This window comes from Mixophyes fleayi, chromosome 3 (assembly GCF_038048845.1).
Source record: "Mixophyes fleayi isolate aMixFle1 chromosome 3, aMixFle1.hap1, whole genome shotgun sequence".
Lineage (NCBI taxonomy): Eukaryota > Metazoa > Chordata > Amphibia > Anura > Limnodynastidae > Mixophyes > Mixophyes fleayi.
Genome location: NC_134404.1, coordinates 96,372,238 through 96,390,489, shown reverse-complemented (window position 1 = coordinate 96,390,489; position 18,252 = coordinate 96,372,238). Strand labels below are relative to the sequence as shown.

At 38.6% G+C, this 18,252-nt stretch overlaps 1 protein-coding gene across 3 annotated transcripts in view; it reads right to left on the bottom strand.

Moving 5' to 3' along the window:
• Positions 1-1,885: 1,885 nt before the first annotated feature.
• Positions 1,886-18,252, bottom strand: part of GMPS (guanine monophosphate synthase) — a 29,951-nt gene continuing 13,584 nt past the window's right edge. For all 3 annotated transcript variants that reach the window (XM_075202030.1, XM_075202032.1, XM_075202033.1), the window contains 10 exons: positions 15,173-15,338; positions 14,214-14,365; positions 13,954-14,127; positions 9,295-9,400; positions 7,911-8,026; positions 7,584-7,709; positions 6,191-6,306; positions 5,320-5,450; positions 2,681-2,853; positions 1,886-2,490 (listed from right to left, as the gene is read on the bottom strand). In XM_075202030.1, coding sequence (XP_075058131.1) covers positions 2,389-2,490; positions 2,681-2,853; positions 5,320-5,450; positions 6,191-6,306; positions 7,584-7,709; positions 7,911-8,026; positions 9,295-9,400; positions 13,954-14,127; positions 14,214-14,365; positions 15,173-15,338 — 1,362 coding nt within the window. In that variant the 3' untranslated portion in view covers positions 1,886-2,388. The remainder of the gene's footprint in view (positions 2,491-2,680; positions 2,854-5,319; positions 5,451-6,190; positions 6,307-7,583; positions 7,710-7,910; positions 8,027-9,294; positions 9,401-13,953; positions 14,128-14,213; positions 14,366-15,172; positions 15,339-18,252) is intronic.

Below are 18,252 nucleotides of genomic sequence, written 5' to 3'. Positions count from 1 at the left end.
GCAGTGTCTACGCTGCGATTCTGGGAGTGTGCTCTCTATGGTAGAACACACTCCCAGATCTGCAATCAAAATAAAAGTCGATAAAAAAAAAAAAAAAAAAAATTAAGTTACATAAGAAAAATAAATTAAAATTAAATGAAATAAAACTAGCAGTACAGAAAAAAGCAGCCCAACTCCTTGGGCACCTAGAAAAAACTGGGAGGTGACAGGGGGATTGTAGAGGGGAGGGGTCTGTCAGCAGTTGCTAAAAGTTAACTAGGTAGGTGCCAACTCCCGAGCTCCCCTCCACAACCCATGGTAGCAGTGTCCCCCAGACTGGATGAAAGAGAAATGCAGATTTTGTGCAGTGCCTCGGCGTCCATAAATGACCTTGCATGTGTAAGATCACTGTATTTCTAAAACAGCTAGATCTCACTCTGTGTTAGTTCTTCATCCTTTCACTCAAGTACCTGGAGTCTACCTACCTACTGCAGGCTAAAGACAAATCTATATTAGTGATAACACCAAGTACTTAATGTTTGTGGTGATATGTGGCAAACCATTGAGACTGAACAAGAGAAGCCACCATAAATACCTCTGCAGCTCCAACAATAAATATAAACCATACTTAAAAGCCAACAGTGATGGCTCCTCTCTGCCTATATGGTAGTGCTCCCCCAATATTTAGTCACTGGACCTTAATATGAAGAACAGGGATAATAGACCCTTCCTTCAGTCTCAGGGTGTGCCTGTTTGGTTTGGAGGTCAGACATTCCAAATACATGTTTAACTTGACCTCTCGGGTGAGGGGGATCATAGCTAGATCATGGATGGCAGACCACCCCCGTGATTCCAGGATTGGGTACATTTGTTAAATATCACAAGTGTGTCACCTACAAAATTAATGGAGCCCTAAATAAATTGCACATTACACCCCCTGGAGGAGGGTAGCGATATTCTTATCTCCTAGGGTGTCCGGTCCCGTAGATGACGTACCTACCTCCATTGATCTCTGGTGGCATTAAGACATCTCGTCTCCAATCCACATAATTTCATTGTACCGATCTTTGAATGCTGCGACTTGTTGATGCTTGTCTGGCATAGAAGGCACAAGGAGGAGAGCAACGTGCATGGGGGAATATTGGACACAAACCTAGAGACTGTTGTTCAGTCAGATCTGAGGAACTTCCTAACCATAAATGGGATCCTGCACAATTAAGATCTGGTGAAGGCAAGTTATAAATCGCACAAGTCTGTGCATGTAACTATGATGAGCACCAATCCATCTGTTACAAGATGTTGCCTATCGTACCCAATGCATAAAAGTTCCTTCAACAATCAGGAGCAATCATTCCCAGCACCTTCTAACTTCCACACTCAATTTTTATATTAAACAATACTATTTTATAGATATTAAATATTTTTTAACCCAAATCTCCTACTAGCCAAATAAAGTGTAACCTTAGGCTTTTAAATTAAATGTTTTCTTGCATACCATAGTGGATGCAGGATACATTCATGGCTTTTCACGTAGGAAAAATCCTCACTCATTTCAAACTAGCCTGTAAAAAGCACTTTGTCTAATTACTGTGGCCAAGTGCTAAACACTTCAACACTTTCATATTCTTTTTTCCTTGCCTGAATGAAGAATCCTTAGTCTGCAAGTTTGTATTAGATTGTTGTTCTTTTTATGCAACACTTAACACTCATGGCATAATTGTCACCAATTAAACCTAATGTGAGACTAGGACTAAACAAATTATCCCACTCTTAGATCCCCCCCCCCTCTCCATCTTCAGTGCTTGAAAAAGTTAGTCTTTGCGAATTGTTAAGATTGTACCTTCTTTTCCCCATTTTTGCTCTGATGAAAATCCACTATGACCAGCAATTCCCAGACATCTGCAACTCCATTTGGCAAAATATTTATTTATAATAAATCTGTTCAAAAGCAGTTGGTCACATCAGTTATTCATTTTACAGAATTGGGCTATTACAATGGTTTTGATTAATGTATATAAACGAACTGCCTTGTTTGTACATTTTACAAAAGAAAATAAGAAGTGGGGGAAAAAAGGAGAGGAAAAAAAAACCAAACAAAACAAAAAACCAGCAACAGAAAGACATGGAAAAACAGGCAGATTCCGTTAAGACAAAAGGCAAAGCAGGATGAGTTGTTTGCACTCAGGCAATTGCTGCCATTATTGTTACCCGTACAAGTCCTCTGCCCCATTATAGTATCAACCAACACGACTATTTTGGGTGCAGGCTCTGCAAACGGAATCAGATATCAAGTACAGTAGCAGCTCCAGTCAATTGAACTACAGTACTGCATGTCAACACTGGGAATGGTTTCTGATAGAATTTCAAGCTGCACACAGTACTTTTACATCAGATCAAAACACATTTTAATTACTCCCATTCAGTAGTTCCTGGTGGCTTTGATGTCAAATCATACATAACTCGGGAGATTCCTGGGATCTTCTTAATTTCTGTCACCATCTTCAACACAACCTATAGGTTGATATAAGAAATTTGAACATAAGTGAATCCTCAGTGCCAAAGCTTAAGAAACTAAAACAGACAAACGTCAGCAATCTAGATGTATCTACAACAGCTGGTGGGACCAATTAAACAACAGAGAAATATAGCCACTTTATTATTTTGTATGCAATGATGTAAAATAGAGTAGTAAATAACATACCTCTTCTGGAATCTCATTGCCTGGTGTTGCAGCAATGCCGGTCATGAAATCGCTGGTGATAAATGTGCGGATGACCACAGACCTTTGACACGACGGCTGCTTTTGTAAAGGGTCACGATCAAAATGAAGTGGTGTTAATATGACTGGCATTTGGCTTATTTTGCCGGCATAACCTATGTAAAATGAGAAATATAAAGGTAAATACACTAAAGGAATGCCAGGTTTGACATCTGTGAGGCAGCAAGAGAACGGAAGCTGCATAATGAAAGAGAAATATTACATGAGAGTGTCACATTGTATTCAAACTAACTGTAGTAACTTTAGGTGCAGGTTCCAGTCGCGAAGATTTCTATATAAAATGGGAAATATTTCATTAAAAAGTAATAAAAAACAGAAAGATGAGTGAAAAGCTTGGCGAGATACAAGCTGAAAAACTGGCCCTACACTCATAGGAGAAACTCCCAACAGTAATTCAAGCTAAAGAAAACACACAAGTAGGTTCTAATCACTAGTCAGCTAGTGTCCCTGTCTGTTCAGGTACATTGTGGATGCAGGACTCTACTACAGCTATGTACTTCTGTACAGTGTGCCAATTATTTTGAAAATGACAATTACAGACAACTGGGTGCAGAGCGTTTATTGATTTTATATAGAAAGTCAGGGAAGCAGTACTGCTGGTTGTTACAATTAGCAAACAAAACCTAATAAGTAATATGTACACATTCACGGCTCATTGAGTTTTTTGCATAAGATACCCATGTCTATGCATTAGGCACATATATATATATATATATATATATACACACAAATATACCATTCCATGTACGTTTGGCATGTAAACGTGTCAAATTCTAGATAGGTTCCTATATGCATAGGCATACCTGATATCCACCATCATAAAAAATATTTAACGAAGCAGCAATCTAAATCCTCTTTAAAACATAAAATCTTGTAAATGTGAAAGGATTATAAAAAAAATAAACATTACATAAAAATATGGACACTGCATAAAATAAAAATGACCCATAAAGGCACATAACCAATTACTGATCTCTGCTAGGCGTTGCTGATATTTTATTTGTATAGACTCAACCCATAATTATAAATCACATCCGCAGACCTCTGCTGTGTACCATTTTTGTTGACACACACAAATGCTTTGTAAATTTGTTGACTAGCGCACGCAGTACAATAGTGCACTTCATGAATACCACAACGGTCATGTGATTAAGCTATTGTGGTGCGTGTGCTCACCACTATATGTTATTAAAACGATCGGGTGTAACTATACAAAACAAAATCACTGACAGCCACGCCTGTCTGTACCATTATCAGGTAGGCTCGCTTATTAGGGCTTATTACTATTTTAGAACATGATTTTGCAATATTTTTGATAATTACATTACAAAATTTAATCTGTTTAAAAGAAGGCTTGCACGGTTTGTTTTCAAATTTATATCTCCTTAAATGTTCGTTGAATGAGCAATACAAGCGATGTTATCAACTACTAGGTAAAAAGCCTATCAAAATGACGGGGAAAAAAAGATCATGTTGGACCAAAACGAACGGACAGAGAAGAGTCAATTTGGAATAGCAAAGCTAGTTATAAATGCTCACTGCCACACAAAATACCTAAATCTAGTCAGTAGGAATAGTCAAGCACACACACACACACACACACATAAAAAAAAAGTAATTTGCAAACACCAAATTACCAAATTTGTGGAGGTGTATGTGGGGTATAGATGTGCTGTAAACTGATTTTACCGGAGATGATACTCGTTTTTTTAGGGAAAACATTACAAGCATTCTTCTTTCCGAATGAATAAATTAGCCATGCTGGCAGGATGTAGCTTCCCTGAACAGGTTACATTGCATATTTAATCATAGGTCTAAAATAAAGACATTTATTTGCTGCCTGACAAACACTGATAACTTAAATATTGTAAACTAACAATATGTGATACATTCAGGATGCTACACTGTACCTATAGCAACACTAGCCTCTAGTGGAGATGTACAGAGGTGTATTATAAAGGCGAGTAGCAGTGTTAGACTTTTATATATAGATTTCATGAAGGAAGGGGTCCAAATATACATAGTCACTGCTTTGACATGAGCTTTGTCCAAACAACGTGAATGGTAAAATCGTGATCATTGATGTGTGACCAAGAAGCAGCAGTAAGTGTACAAAAATCAGAATTTATTTAAATCTATAATATATCAATATGTTGCTGTATTAGATGACTTGTTTTGATTGCTTTGAGCCTTCGTAGCTCTGAACGCAGAGTAGTCTGTAACCCTGTGCATTCCAGTGTAGAAAACAGAAGCTATATTTCTCAGATGATCAACTCTGGTCTCTACTGCTGGCTGCTATTATGATGGCAGTATCAGTGTTACATCATAGCGTCAACCAAGAGTTCAGACCCCTGGATTTCTGTCCACATACAGAATCCATAGTCACACCTCTCTGTACAAAGTGGTATATGAAGCACTAACAGTAAGGCGATTTTAACGAATGTGTTATTTCAGTTATTGAACAGCATTCTTACTGACCCCTCAGACTGGGAGAGCACTGATTAGCTAACTTACTTAATTCAACAATACCACACTCCTAATACTCAAGCACAGCAACTTACCAGACTCTCTCAGAATATTATGCGCCTCAAAGTCAGCTTGTCGCAACGTGCTAAGCACGCCTGTTGTTAAAAAGGTAGGTGTAACATCAGTAGGGGGTTCTTTCACTGGTGGTCCAAACACATATACAACTCTAAAATGAAGAACGATACATTAGGATAACACATGAGCTGTAGATTGTCACATAGTCTGTGTTCAAGGCAAGAAAAGGAATAATATTTTCCCTCGGCACAAGAGCTGGAATGAACATTCATTCAAGGTAACAAGTCCAGGTAATCTATCAGTTTGGCTAGTGAGGGGAAGCCATGTAGTTACAGCGCAAGAGCAAAACTCTTCATTTCCAAACTTCTTCAAGAAAGTCCAACAGACTAGAGATTTACAGACCTGCCAGCAGGGAAAGTGGTCCGTACTGCAACTCGATTGGTTACTACAGCTGGTAAGTGCATTTTAAGCCAGTGTAGAACAAATAAGGCAATTTTCTGTTTTACATTCGCGATGTCTAAAATCCCCAGTGGGTGGCATCTGGGGAACACCTACTTACATACACCCATATGGTGTATTTAGCATATACATTTGTTGATTTATAAGATCATATTTGTTCAAGCATTTTTTTTTTTTAAATACATTTTGAGACAGACCTTTAACTCAGTTTATTAATAACACAACAAAACTCTGCACTGGGCTGCGAGTATAACAAGCACAATTATACATCATCATTTATTTATATAGCGCCAGCAAATTCCGTAGCGCTTTACAATTGGGATACATATAAACAGAACAAGGATATACAAGGTTTATGGAGAAGATGAGAGCGGGTAGAGAGGACCCTGCTCACCACAATTTACAATCTAGCGGACACATAAAATAACATACCTGTTAATATTGTGGCACATTCGTGGGATTAGCCTGGCTAAGTACATGAGGGACTCCCAGTGTGGGGCATCCTTACTAGAGATTCCACACACATAGCTGTAAGAGCGACAGTCACCCTGTAAGAACACAAAACTAACATGAACGCAGTCACCTATTTCTGTGCACCTAGATTAAACAAATCACATTTCACTTAAAGAAAAGTATAAAATGTTCTAAATAAAAAATATGCCGTATAGCCTGTATTCATTTCCCATAACTGGAAATATTCAGCAAAGTGCATGGGAAGAAATCAGGGCAGGGAACCATACATTAAGCACAACTGGAGCTCACTGGAAACGAGAGCAAAAGTTGAAATTACAGCCATAGGGGTATAGTTACTAAGCGGCGGTTCATTTTGTTAAAATGGCAAATTTTATTAAAGACAAAGCCCATTGGGTTTGTCTTCAAACTGTCTTGTGTGGTCATCTTTATTTTGCAACAGAGTCTAAAGTTACCCTGACAGCTGTCAGCACCCTTTATTTGCGGTTTACCTACAAACTCAATATATTTTTTTACCCATAAAAATTTAGTTTTATTAATACTAATAAAAATATTTGCTTTGCTGATTCTCTTAAATAAGGTGGAAATACCTTCTCAGATGGCCGATAGCAAGAAACGCCATTGGTATTACTTATATATAAAAATTGGGCCAAATTTTCCAATAGCTCATTCATACAGAAAGAGCAACACAAATGCCTGACCATGTACTATGTGGTTGAGGAAAAATAAGCAGATTGCTTTAAAAATTCTGTTTCGAGTGAGGTTGAGAAACTGACAAGCTTGAAAGCGTGTAAAAGTCATCTTCGCTGATGTTTCCATTCCTTTTATTAGTTACGAGAAATGGACAGAACAAGGATGAGTGACTAGCCCTTGAAAGATACAGATAAGCCAGCTTTGGTTTTTATTTGGTACACACAAACACTTGTGGTTCATATGGTGTGATGTTGGGACTCAAGTCACCGATACTGCACTATGATTGGTATCTTATTTCCTGAGATAAGATTTCGCCAAGAACTCCAAACACATCTGAGGGATTGAGCACTTGATACGCATATATATTTAATATTCTCTGGTACGCATATCAGCTTACAATTTTGGTTTGGTTATAACATACTGCACTATTAGGTGCCTATCCCCTCCCCTCCTTTTTACCATTGCTTTAAAATACTATTTACTTTACATATTATTCTTTGTTTTCATGCAATACTAATTAAATCAATGTATCTGAAGTTTCCATAGGCAATATGTCAATGTCAGATCAGACTTTTAGAAGACTGGGAGGTTTTTTTTGTTTGTTTCCAAAAACTTGAGAAAAGTAGTCCTGGTATTAAACCAAGAGCAAATAAATACTCACCTGCACTCCAACCGTTTTAATAGGCAACAAGAAGGCATTCAGTGAATGTAGACTAGTGATCTGCATCAGTTTCTCCTGGTCCTCATCAGATGTACATGCTTTGACTCTTTGTAGGAGTGTATGAGGCTGCACAGAATAATGCGATATATCTTACTGAATGCACAGTGTTCCAATAGTAACATTATCTGGTAGAACGTAATTATCCAGTTAATGAATAGAAAACGTAAAAATATGATCAAGTTAATTTCTAATTTCAGTACTTCTAAAATCTGTTACGTTAGGCTAGATTATAAAAAAAAATAAACCCTCTTCCCCCAAAACACTTACTTTTTTAACACTTGCTGAATAATCTGAAACTATTTTCAATATGTTGTTTGTTTCAGGGAAGTCTTTGCAGACGTAAGGCTCTTCGGCACATATAACTCGAATTGCTAATCCTGGACCTGAAGAGCAACAAGACAAGATTACCGAAAAGGATTTGGAAAGTTAAACATATGAACATAATGTGACACAAGGGGAGGACAAGAAGCCTAGAAGTACAAATCGATTCAAAATGAAACCATCTTGAAACATGCAGAAATATATGTAAAAGTTTTCATATCTTGGAAAAGGGGTTATGTTACTGCAGGTTATTTCACTAGATCAGCTGCCATTTTTTATACTTGCTTTTGTTAATGGTCATTTTTGCCAATTTTACAACTTGAATTTGATCCATTCTTAATCAGGCCGTAACCAACATTAAGTGTAAGGTATAGGTCATGTCACAATGCATGGAATCAGCTCATCACTGGTGCTGCATCGGTGAACATCAGCGAGTATGATAAGCTACTCCCACTGTGGAATTCATGCCCAGGTAGAGCAAATATATAGTACAGTAATGTAGGCAAAACGTGATCGGAGCAAACATGCCCTTCATCATTAGAAAGAGCAGGCAATAGATACACACTGCTAGTGTATGACAGACTAAAGATAACAGGCATATGGTGCATATGGTAATAACTACCCGTCAGTTTCCAAGATGTAACTTGTCATTGGGCCAACAATAGTAAATTATAAAGCAGGGTGAGAGACGCCTTACCACAGAGATAAGTATAAAGGGTTTTACATAATATATACAGTCTTGTGAAACAAAGCACACTGCTAGGTGTATATGTATACATATAGTCTGATGTGACAAATCACATGACAGATCTCACATTGCTATTATTTATTCAAGTCAAGAAAAGATGTAAAAAAAAAAAAAAAAGAAATAGCAGCAGCTTATTTTTTCTTTTTGAAAATCATACTTTATATTTTATACTATGATTTCCAACCAGTGTGTCAGGAGTACCAGGCTGAATGTGTCACAAGAAGTTGTCTAAATATAGGTTGACAATATGAAACAGGGATTGTATGCAAGTGCCATTTTAATAGTAATTAAAATAACTGCAATTCACTTTGGTTTTCAAATATCATTAGGATTTTGTTTTTTACAACATTGTAACACTGGTGTTACAATGAGTTAACAATGAGTTAAGTGACATCTGTGTAGCAAAGTATGTTGATGTTGCATCAAAAGTTGAGAACCACTGCTTTAACCTACAGCAAGTTTGACACTTAGCTTCTGCATGCAATATGGAACTCTCTGTACCAGCACTTTACCCATTTGTAAAAAGTTATGTGCACAGAAAACATGTTTTACAAAACTAAACTGAGCTCCTTGGTCACGCACCTGGGAAGGGATGCCTGCATACAAGCTCTTCAGGGAGCCCCAGTTCCCTCCCCAACACTCGGACTTCATCCTTGTGAAAATCTTTTAATGGTTCTATTACTTTGCCCTGAGAAAACAAATAAAGGTGCTGTTTATATGCCTATGGAATAGTAGCAATCTCATGACAATGTAATGTATCATATGGCCATTATTTGCACCAATGATAAACTGGTCAGGAACCACTTACGAGGGGGTACCCAAAAGAAAGCAGAATCAATTTATAAAAAATAGTGTATTTATTTGTACACTTTAAAATTTCAGTCACCTGCAAAGTACTCTCCACTTGAATCAATACATTTGTCCAAACGTTTTTTCCATTGCTCAAAACATTTTTTTAAACTCATTGTTGTTGATGTCTTTTAGTACTTTTGCCTTTTTTATTTCACCTCTTCAATATCAGCAAAACGTTTTCCTTTACGGTCTTTTTTCATCCGAAGAAATAAAAAAAAAAGTTGCACGGGGCAAGATCGGGTGAATACGGTGGGTGAGGCAAAGGTATCATGTTGTATTTGGCTAAAAATTGCTTAACACACATCACTGTGTGGGCAGGTGCGTTATCATGATGGAAGAACCAGTCACCTGTTTGTCACAAATCAGGACGTTTTTTCCCTCAAATCGTGAAGCAACCTTTTCAGAACTTCCAAATAAAAACTGTGGTTGCTGTTTGACCCTGGGGTACAAATTCTGAGTGCACAATCCCTCTCACATCAAAGAAACACATGAACATTGTTTTCACATGTGACTTCACTTGTTGTGCATTTTTGGGATGAGAAGTGAAAGTTTTCCATTGGCTTGATGGCTGTTTTGCTTCTGGATCGTAATCGTAGCACCAAGATTCATCTCCTGTTATGACTTTTTTAAAACAAATCTGGGAAAGTTTCCAAGGGTTCCTTTAAACCACGGCACGCAGCCAGGCGACTGTCTCTCTGGGTAACGGCGAGCACAAGGGGCACAAATTTAGCTGCAACTCATTCCATGCCCAAGTCCTCATTCAAAACTCGCTGACAGGAACTCCATGAAATACCAGTCCGCTCCACGAGTTCATCAATGGTCCGACGGCGATCTTCCAGAATGGCTTGACGAATTTTCATCACATTTTCCTCTGTTCAGGTGGTCCAAGGACATGCGGAACAAGCTTGATTGTCAATTGACATTTCACCTCGTTTGAAACTGGAGAACCATTCGTAAACTTGTGTTTTACTCATGACAGCTTCCTTGTATGCTCTTTGTAGCATAACAACCATTTCTGCTGCATTTTTCCCAAAAAGAAAACAAAATTTCACAGCAGCACGTTGTTTGTGCGAGTCAGCCGTCACAAAAATAGGTGAGAAATTGAATAACTCGTTGACCCAAAAAAAATATAAATAAATAATCAATCGCTAGAGTCAAACGCTACCTTCCTCCCGCAATGTCGGCAGGCATACTGGCTCAGAACGGTTCTGCAATCATTCAACTAGCGGTGGAAGTCCATACTACAAGTTCCCAGCCCTCTAGAACATGATTCTGGTTTCTTTTGGGTACCCCCTCGTATATGCCTCTTCTTTAACTAAAGCTCTTTTAAAGCTGCAATATCAACAGTATCTGGATGTAATACGGCATTGTTCAACACAGAAACATGAATGTTGTGGAAAAATAAAATGCAACAAAAATTATACAACTCTTTAATAAAAAATAAATAAAAAAAAAGTATATAAAAAGTCTGGTGACATTTGTCGATTAGTAATTACATCGGCAGAATAGATTTGTCTGCCTATAATTTAGGCATCTTAATTTGGTGGCAAATCAAGACAGAATGAATATTTGATATTTTATAGAGTGACAGACATGTTCTATTTCAGTTTCTGTAACTTGTTATTTCATAATATAGATCTATCATATAAGGATTTATTACTTCTGCTTTTGAATGTCGGTCCCGGTTAGGTGTTTGATGACCAGGCTAAAAGCACTCCCTCATTGTATATGTTAGTGTGCTTTCCTAAATGGATTTAGCCACAGAATAAACCAAATTCTACTCAACACCTAAAATTTCCTCCTGTAATTCCACAACATAGATTAGTGTGGTTAGTAGCGGATTTTACAGTCTACAGGTGTATGTGATGGTATTACATTCAGGAAATGGCTAAAATTACTTTACCCCATTATGTGTATAGAATTTCTGTAGTTTTGTTTAGGACAGACCTCGCTTTTGGTAGTGTAGCAGAATATACACACTTATGTTAAGGCCAAATAATTAAAAAACATGGGGTAGAAACCCTAATGTTCAGACAATAATGACAGCCTATTAGGACTGAAAAGAGAAAGATTCTATCGCACTAGTTGTCATCTGAAAAAATATCCCCAATAAATGTATAATCTTATTTGTATATCAACTTGGGGGTGCCACCTAAACTTGAATACTAGTATTATAGAAGAAGAAAAAGAAAGTTATATTATAGGTGCACTAATATTTGCAGATGATTGTGTTTAATTTTAAGATATAACTTTTATTCAGTGTTAGTTAAAATTTAGCGAAATATAGGTTAAAAAGAATAAAAATACTCGCTATCTGGTTGAGTATTCTCTATTAATAATAGGACTTATGCTGATAAAGGTAGTGATCGTAGCAGTGTTTATTACAGCAAATGTGCTTATTATTTGTAGCCACTCCTTGCTAACTTTCTCCTGATGTAAAATTAGGCTGTAGTATTGCTAATCAATGACATGTTGTATACTAAGCAATAGTAGCAATAGTAGTAGCGTAGCGGTAATAATTTTAATCAATGTATTTATTATTCATAGCCGTTTTTTGCTAACATTCTCCTGGTATGCAGTGAGGTTATAATGTTGCTTGGTCAATACCAAATTGATTCCTAAGTAAATTAAATCTACTAGTCTTTATGGAGATATATGATAGAGGGAGTGAATTGCTAGCTACCTACAGATACCACCGAACTAACTCTGGGTATATCGGGGTATGCTTTCAGCTGCCAATATAAGAGATATCAGCTTCATAGACAGCGAGGACGCCGACGCGCGTTTCGCTAGAGTCTGCTTTGTCCAAGGCAAGCTGAGGCACTGATCTGACGTCTCTTTTATACACTGAGGGATGTTCCTAAGTGATCACGTGAGCGGAACTTTATCCAATCATATTATGTTATTTCGGAGGTGTGTGATTTGCAGATACGCTATCTTATATTCAAGCTGTTTACATTTGTTATTTGTGTGTATTTTCTTCTTGGGATCGGTCTCTAAGTATATTTAAATGCTCATTTATAAAGGAGAAGGGGAAGAGTTTCAAAATTATCATTATTTTAGCGTTCTTATATACTTAAGGGGACATGTTTTTCCGATGAACTAATCAGGGCTAGATACAGTGTGACTATATATTTTGAATAGTATTTTATATTTATTTCATGTTATAAATTATCTATTTATTTCGATCTTTTCTTTGGATTATATTATACAGGTATATATCTATCTCATATAAATATCACTTATTAAGGTATATTTAATTATTATTGATCCTGATTTACATAATTAGTGTTTCTAAATCGATTAGATTCTTAGATTTAGAATATTTGACATCTTTTATCTATATGGTTCCAGCATTTTATTATAGATGGATTTTCTTATTGGTTCTAAATCATTTGAGTTACTGTATTTTATTATTAAATTGATGAAATTTGTGGTTGATCCTGTCCTTTTGGTATAGATTAATTCTATGAGTGACTAACTGTAAACAAACTATGTGTGTTAAAGATAATATTATTTATTAAAAAGTGATAATTATGTGATTAAGGTCATATTATGGAAATAATCATATTTAAAGTGACTCTCAGATGGATCTAAGTATATAATATTGCTTAATGTGAGTTAATGTATATACTTTAGTATGTGAAGGATATTATTTTGTGTAACAATTATTTCAAGTGAATACCATGATTTTATTAATCTATTTTTATTTTTATTTAGTATACAACATGTCATTGATTAGCAATACTACAGCCTAATTTTACATCAGGAGAAAGTTAGCAAGGAGTGGCTACAAATAATAAGCACATTTGCTGTAATAAACACTGCTACGATCACTACCTTTATCAGCATAAGTCCTATTATTAATAGAGAATACTCAACCAGATAGCGAGTATTTTTATTCTTTTTAACCTATATTTCGCTAAATTTTAACTAACACTGAATAAAAGTTATATCTTAAAATTAAACACAATCATCTGCAAATATTAGTGCACCTACAATATAACTTTCTTTTCCTTCTTCTATAATAATGACAGCCTCACAGCTCACAATCTGTACCCAGGAACAGTCCCACTGGAAGTCTAGTTGCAGGTGCCAAGTGGATGAGTTCCTGTATCTACAGGGTTAACTATTCTGCTAGAAGTGGGAGGGGGCTGATCAGAAATGTACTTCTGACTGAGGATTTCCCTTTAAAAAAAAATTGGGGTTATTTCCTTAAATACACAATCACCTGAAGTGTTATCAAGAGGTATAAATGGAAAAACACAGTTAGCCTATTACAGAGTGGTTCTGTGTCATCTGAATTTACCTGGAATCACATGACTACAAGTCTCGCAGCTTCCTAACAAAATGATCTCTTTTAGTACAAATGATTCCACATAAAGTTACCTCTTCTCTCAGCTTTCTGATGAGCTCTGTGTCGTTGTGATGAGTTTTTATGACTTCAGCTTTAACACTGACAATCAGAGACGCACTTTCAATCAAATCTGGTCGCAATGTTCCTTGTGCCAGAAAAACCTCTTCAGGGTTCAGGTTCATTTCACCAATAACCTCATTAGCAATCTGGAAGCAAAATAAGCATTCAAATATCAGGTTACAACCACACCGAAACCTCATACGAAATCTATTAGCAATCTGTACTCACAAACCTTAACAAATGTGTCCCCAATTATTTTCCTCTTCTCCTCTGGATTTGTCGTCATGTTAAGGGTCTTGCTGATCCTTTTACGCGGTGTTCTGTCCTCATCAGATATTGGCAACGTTGTTGTTCCATTGTAAAATGAATGTGCTGCATTCACAACTGTTGAAGACACAGATTGGGGGACAGTTCTTCAGTGTCTATAAAAAGCACACTATGCCAGCCTTTAATTTCATACTTAGAATATAACTTCATGGAAAATCCCAGCAATTATGGCAGCTATAGATAGCTCCCTCATAAGTCATATACTTGCTTTGCTATTGAACATTATACACTTGATATGAGATATAAGGAGGCGTTGTAGGCAGCTTGTGGCTGTTTTATAACTACAAGCCCATTAAAAGTAGTGGGACCTTTTTCTGTTTAATGTGACCGATACTTAAGAACACCTGTCCTAGGAAATAAATCACTTGTATAACAGCCAGTAAAACACTAATAAGTGTAGAATAATGAAGATCAAAACTATGAAACTTTTTTTTACATCCAACAGGATTTTTAAATGCCAAGTTCTTGTCAAGTGACAAGCAAACAAATAAAACCTTAAATGTAAAACATTTTTGCATACAAGTGTTACATTATACTGAAAGACAATACATCTGTAGAATAAAGAAATGCAATGGAAATGATCTGCTTCAATCTTCAGATCTGTGAAGAGCAAATTATATATGCAGTTAAAGGATGTAAGGAAAATACCCCGCTGTGTCATACACTGCTGCCAAGAGCAACTTATTTATAGATCCAACCCAGTGTGCTGTGAGACAGACCTCTGTAGGGGTACAGTAATGTGCAATACTCAGACCATTGTATAAACAATGTTTGCGCTTAGACCCTTATTAACTTAAATTGAGCCTGATATTTACTAATATATTGTATAGGAATAGAATTGTTACCATCACTGTAAAAACAAACCTTTGACTTGGATTCCCAGTTTTTTCAGGGCTTCCTCCACAGACTGACTCTCTCTTTTCCTCATAAACCCATTGTCTATGTGCACCGCTATGACTTGGTCTTGATTTAAGGCTTTGTTCAAAAGAGCTGTGCAGACTGTAGAATCCACTCCACCACTCAATAGCACCTGCAGAGGAAACGACATGTCAGAATACGATTGTAGGGGCTGAACACTGCAATACACTGCCAGACCACAAAAAAAAAAAACAACAAATTTTATGTAGCCTATATGAAAATGACAGTACCCTTGGAATTGGAAGTTAAGAGGATTTATATACTTACGTTAAATCCGTTTCTCCGATTCCGTCTGGGGGACACTGCTTACCATGGGTTGTGGAGGGAAGCACGGGAGTTGGCACCTAGCTAGTTAATCTTTAGCACTGCTGACAGACCCCTCCCCTCTACAATCCCCCCCCCCCACCCTCTTCCTCCTCAGTTAATTAAAAAGCCCCAAGGAGATAGGTTAATCAACCAAGAGCATACAGAGGAAAGGCAGAAGGAGGGGATCGCAGTATCCCCCAGACGGAATCAGAGAAACAGATTTAACTTAAGTATTTAAATCCTCTTTTCTCTTTCATCCAGTCTGGGGGACACTGCTTACCATGGGGACGTTCTAAAGCAACCCCCTAAGGGTGGGACTGCTCTGAAAGCCCCGCTCATATAGCACTACGAGCGAAATTTGCATCCGCGGAATACATTAAATTGATAGAATTTGGTAAATGTGTGGACAGAAGACCAGGTGGCTGCCCTGCAAAGCTGGTCAGCAGAAGCCCCATTTCTTGCTGCCCACGACGCCCCTACCGATCTGGTGGAATGGGCCTTAAGTCTCTCTGGCACAGGAAGGTTAGCTCTTAAGTAAGCCTGCTTAATAGTTGCCGTAATCCATCTTGCAATGGACTGTCTAGAGGCTGGCCAGCCTCTTTTGTTAGAATCATAGAGAACAAAGAGGGAATCTGTTCGTCTAATTTGAGATGTTCTTTTGACATAAATACGGAGAGCCCTAACCACATCTAACTTTTCCATAGACTGCAGATCAGACTGAGAAGTAGATGAAAAAACTGGAAGTACAATTTCCTGGTTCAAATGAAAGGAAGACACCACTTTTGGAACAAAAGAGGGGAGTGTTCTCAAAACCGCTCTGTCCTCATGAAAAACCAAATATGGTTCCCAGCAAGACAGAGCTCCCAATTCCGACACCCTACGTGCCGAAGCAATTGCCAAAAGAAAAACAACCTTCCAGGACAAACACCTAAAATCTGCCTCAGGTAGAGGCTCAAAAGGAGGCCCTTTAAGCATGTCCAGTACCAGGTTAAGATCCCATGATGATGTAGGCGGAACATAGGGAGGTTGAATATGTAAGACTCCCTGGAGGAAAGTCCTAATATCTGGCAAATCCGCTAATTTCAGGTGAAAAAAAAGACTGAAAGTGCCGATACCTTAACTTTTAGGGAACCTAAACGAAGCCCTGCTTCCAGCCCATCCTGAAGAAAAGCCAAAAAGCGAGGGACACGAAAGGAAGACGTGTGATATGTCCTATTTTCGCACCATCTGATATAGGCTCGCCAAATCCGGTGGTAGATGCGAGCTGAAACTGGCTTTCGAGCTCGCATCATAGTGTTCACTACACTGGAGGAAAAACCCCTAGCCCTCCAGAGGCTGGCTTCAACAGCCATGCCGTTAAATTGAGTTGAGGTAAATTCTGGTGGCAGAAGGGACCTTGAAGAAGAAGGTCGTCTCGTGACAGAAGACGAAATCCTTGTCCTACCGCCATTGAGATTATATCCGTGTACCACACTCTGCGTGGCCATGAGGGAGCTATTAGAATTACCGGAAGACCGCCTTGCCTTACTCGTCTGAGCACGCGAGGAAGCATGGGAATCGGAGGAAACAGGTATCCCAACCTGAATTTCCATAACATCGTCATTACCTCCACCGCTACCGCTAAGGGGTCTCTTGCCCTTGCGCAAAACCTGGGAACTTTATTGTTGTGTCTGGAGGCCATGAGATCTATATCTGGAAGACCCCACCTCTGAACTAGAGACTGAAATACTTCCGGATGGAGTGACCACTCCCCCGGCATCATTTGATTTCGACTTAGGTAGTCGGCCTCCCAATTCTTTATTCCCGGAATGAATACTGCCGAGATTGCTGGAACATACTGTTCTGCCCAAGCAAAAATCTGAGCTGCAATTTTCATTGCGGCTGCACTCCTGGTTCCTCCCTGCCTGTTGACATATGCCACAGCCGTGGCATTGTCGGACTGAACTCTGACAGGGTGGCCCTGAAGGAGGGTCTGGGCCCCCCGAAGGGCTAAAAGAATTGCCTTCAACTCCAACACGTTTATTGATAAGGCTGATTCCTGAACCGACCAATGTCCCTGGAGCCGGAGGTGCAGGATTACCGCCCCCCAACCTCTCAGGCTGGCATCTGTCATGGCTATGATCCATGACCATGGAGCGAAGGACCTGCCCACCGACATGTGATCCTGATTCAGCCACCACTGGAGCGATTCTCTCGCCCTCGAAGACAGCGAGATCCTCTGGAGATCCAATTGTATGTGGGATCCTGACCATTTCTGTAACAGATCCCACTGGAAGAATCGGGAATGAGCCCAACCGAAGGGGATCATTTCGAAGGAGGCCACCATCTTCCCAAGCAGCCACATGCACAAATGAATTGAGGGCTTGGGAGAGGACAAGACCTGAGTTGTTGTAGCCCGGATTGAACTGATCTTCTCCGTAGGCAGGAACACCTTCTGCCGACTGGTATCCATGATAAGCCCCAGGAAGACCATGCGTTGACACGGGACCATCTGGGATTTCTTTAAGTTTATCAGCCACCCATGGCTCTCGGGGATTGCTATGGTGAGTGATAAGTGTTGACATAAGCAAATCTCTGAGGAGGATTTGATGAGTAGATCGTCTAAATAAGTGACGACCTGAACTCCCTGTAAGTGACACGCTGCCATCACCGACATGATCTTCGTGAAGACCCTTGGAGCTGTGGAGAGGCCGAAAGGAAGAGCCCGGAACTGATAGTGG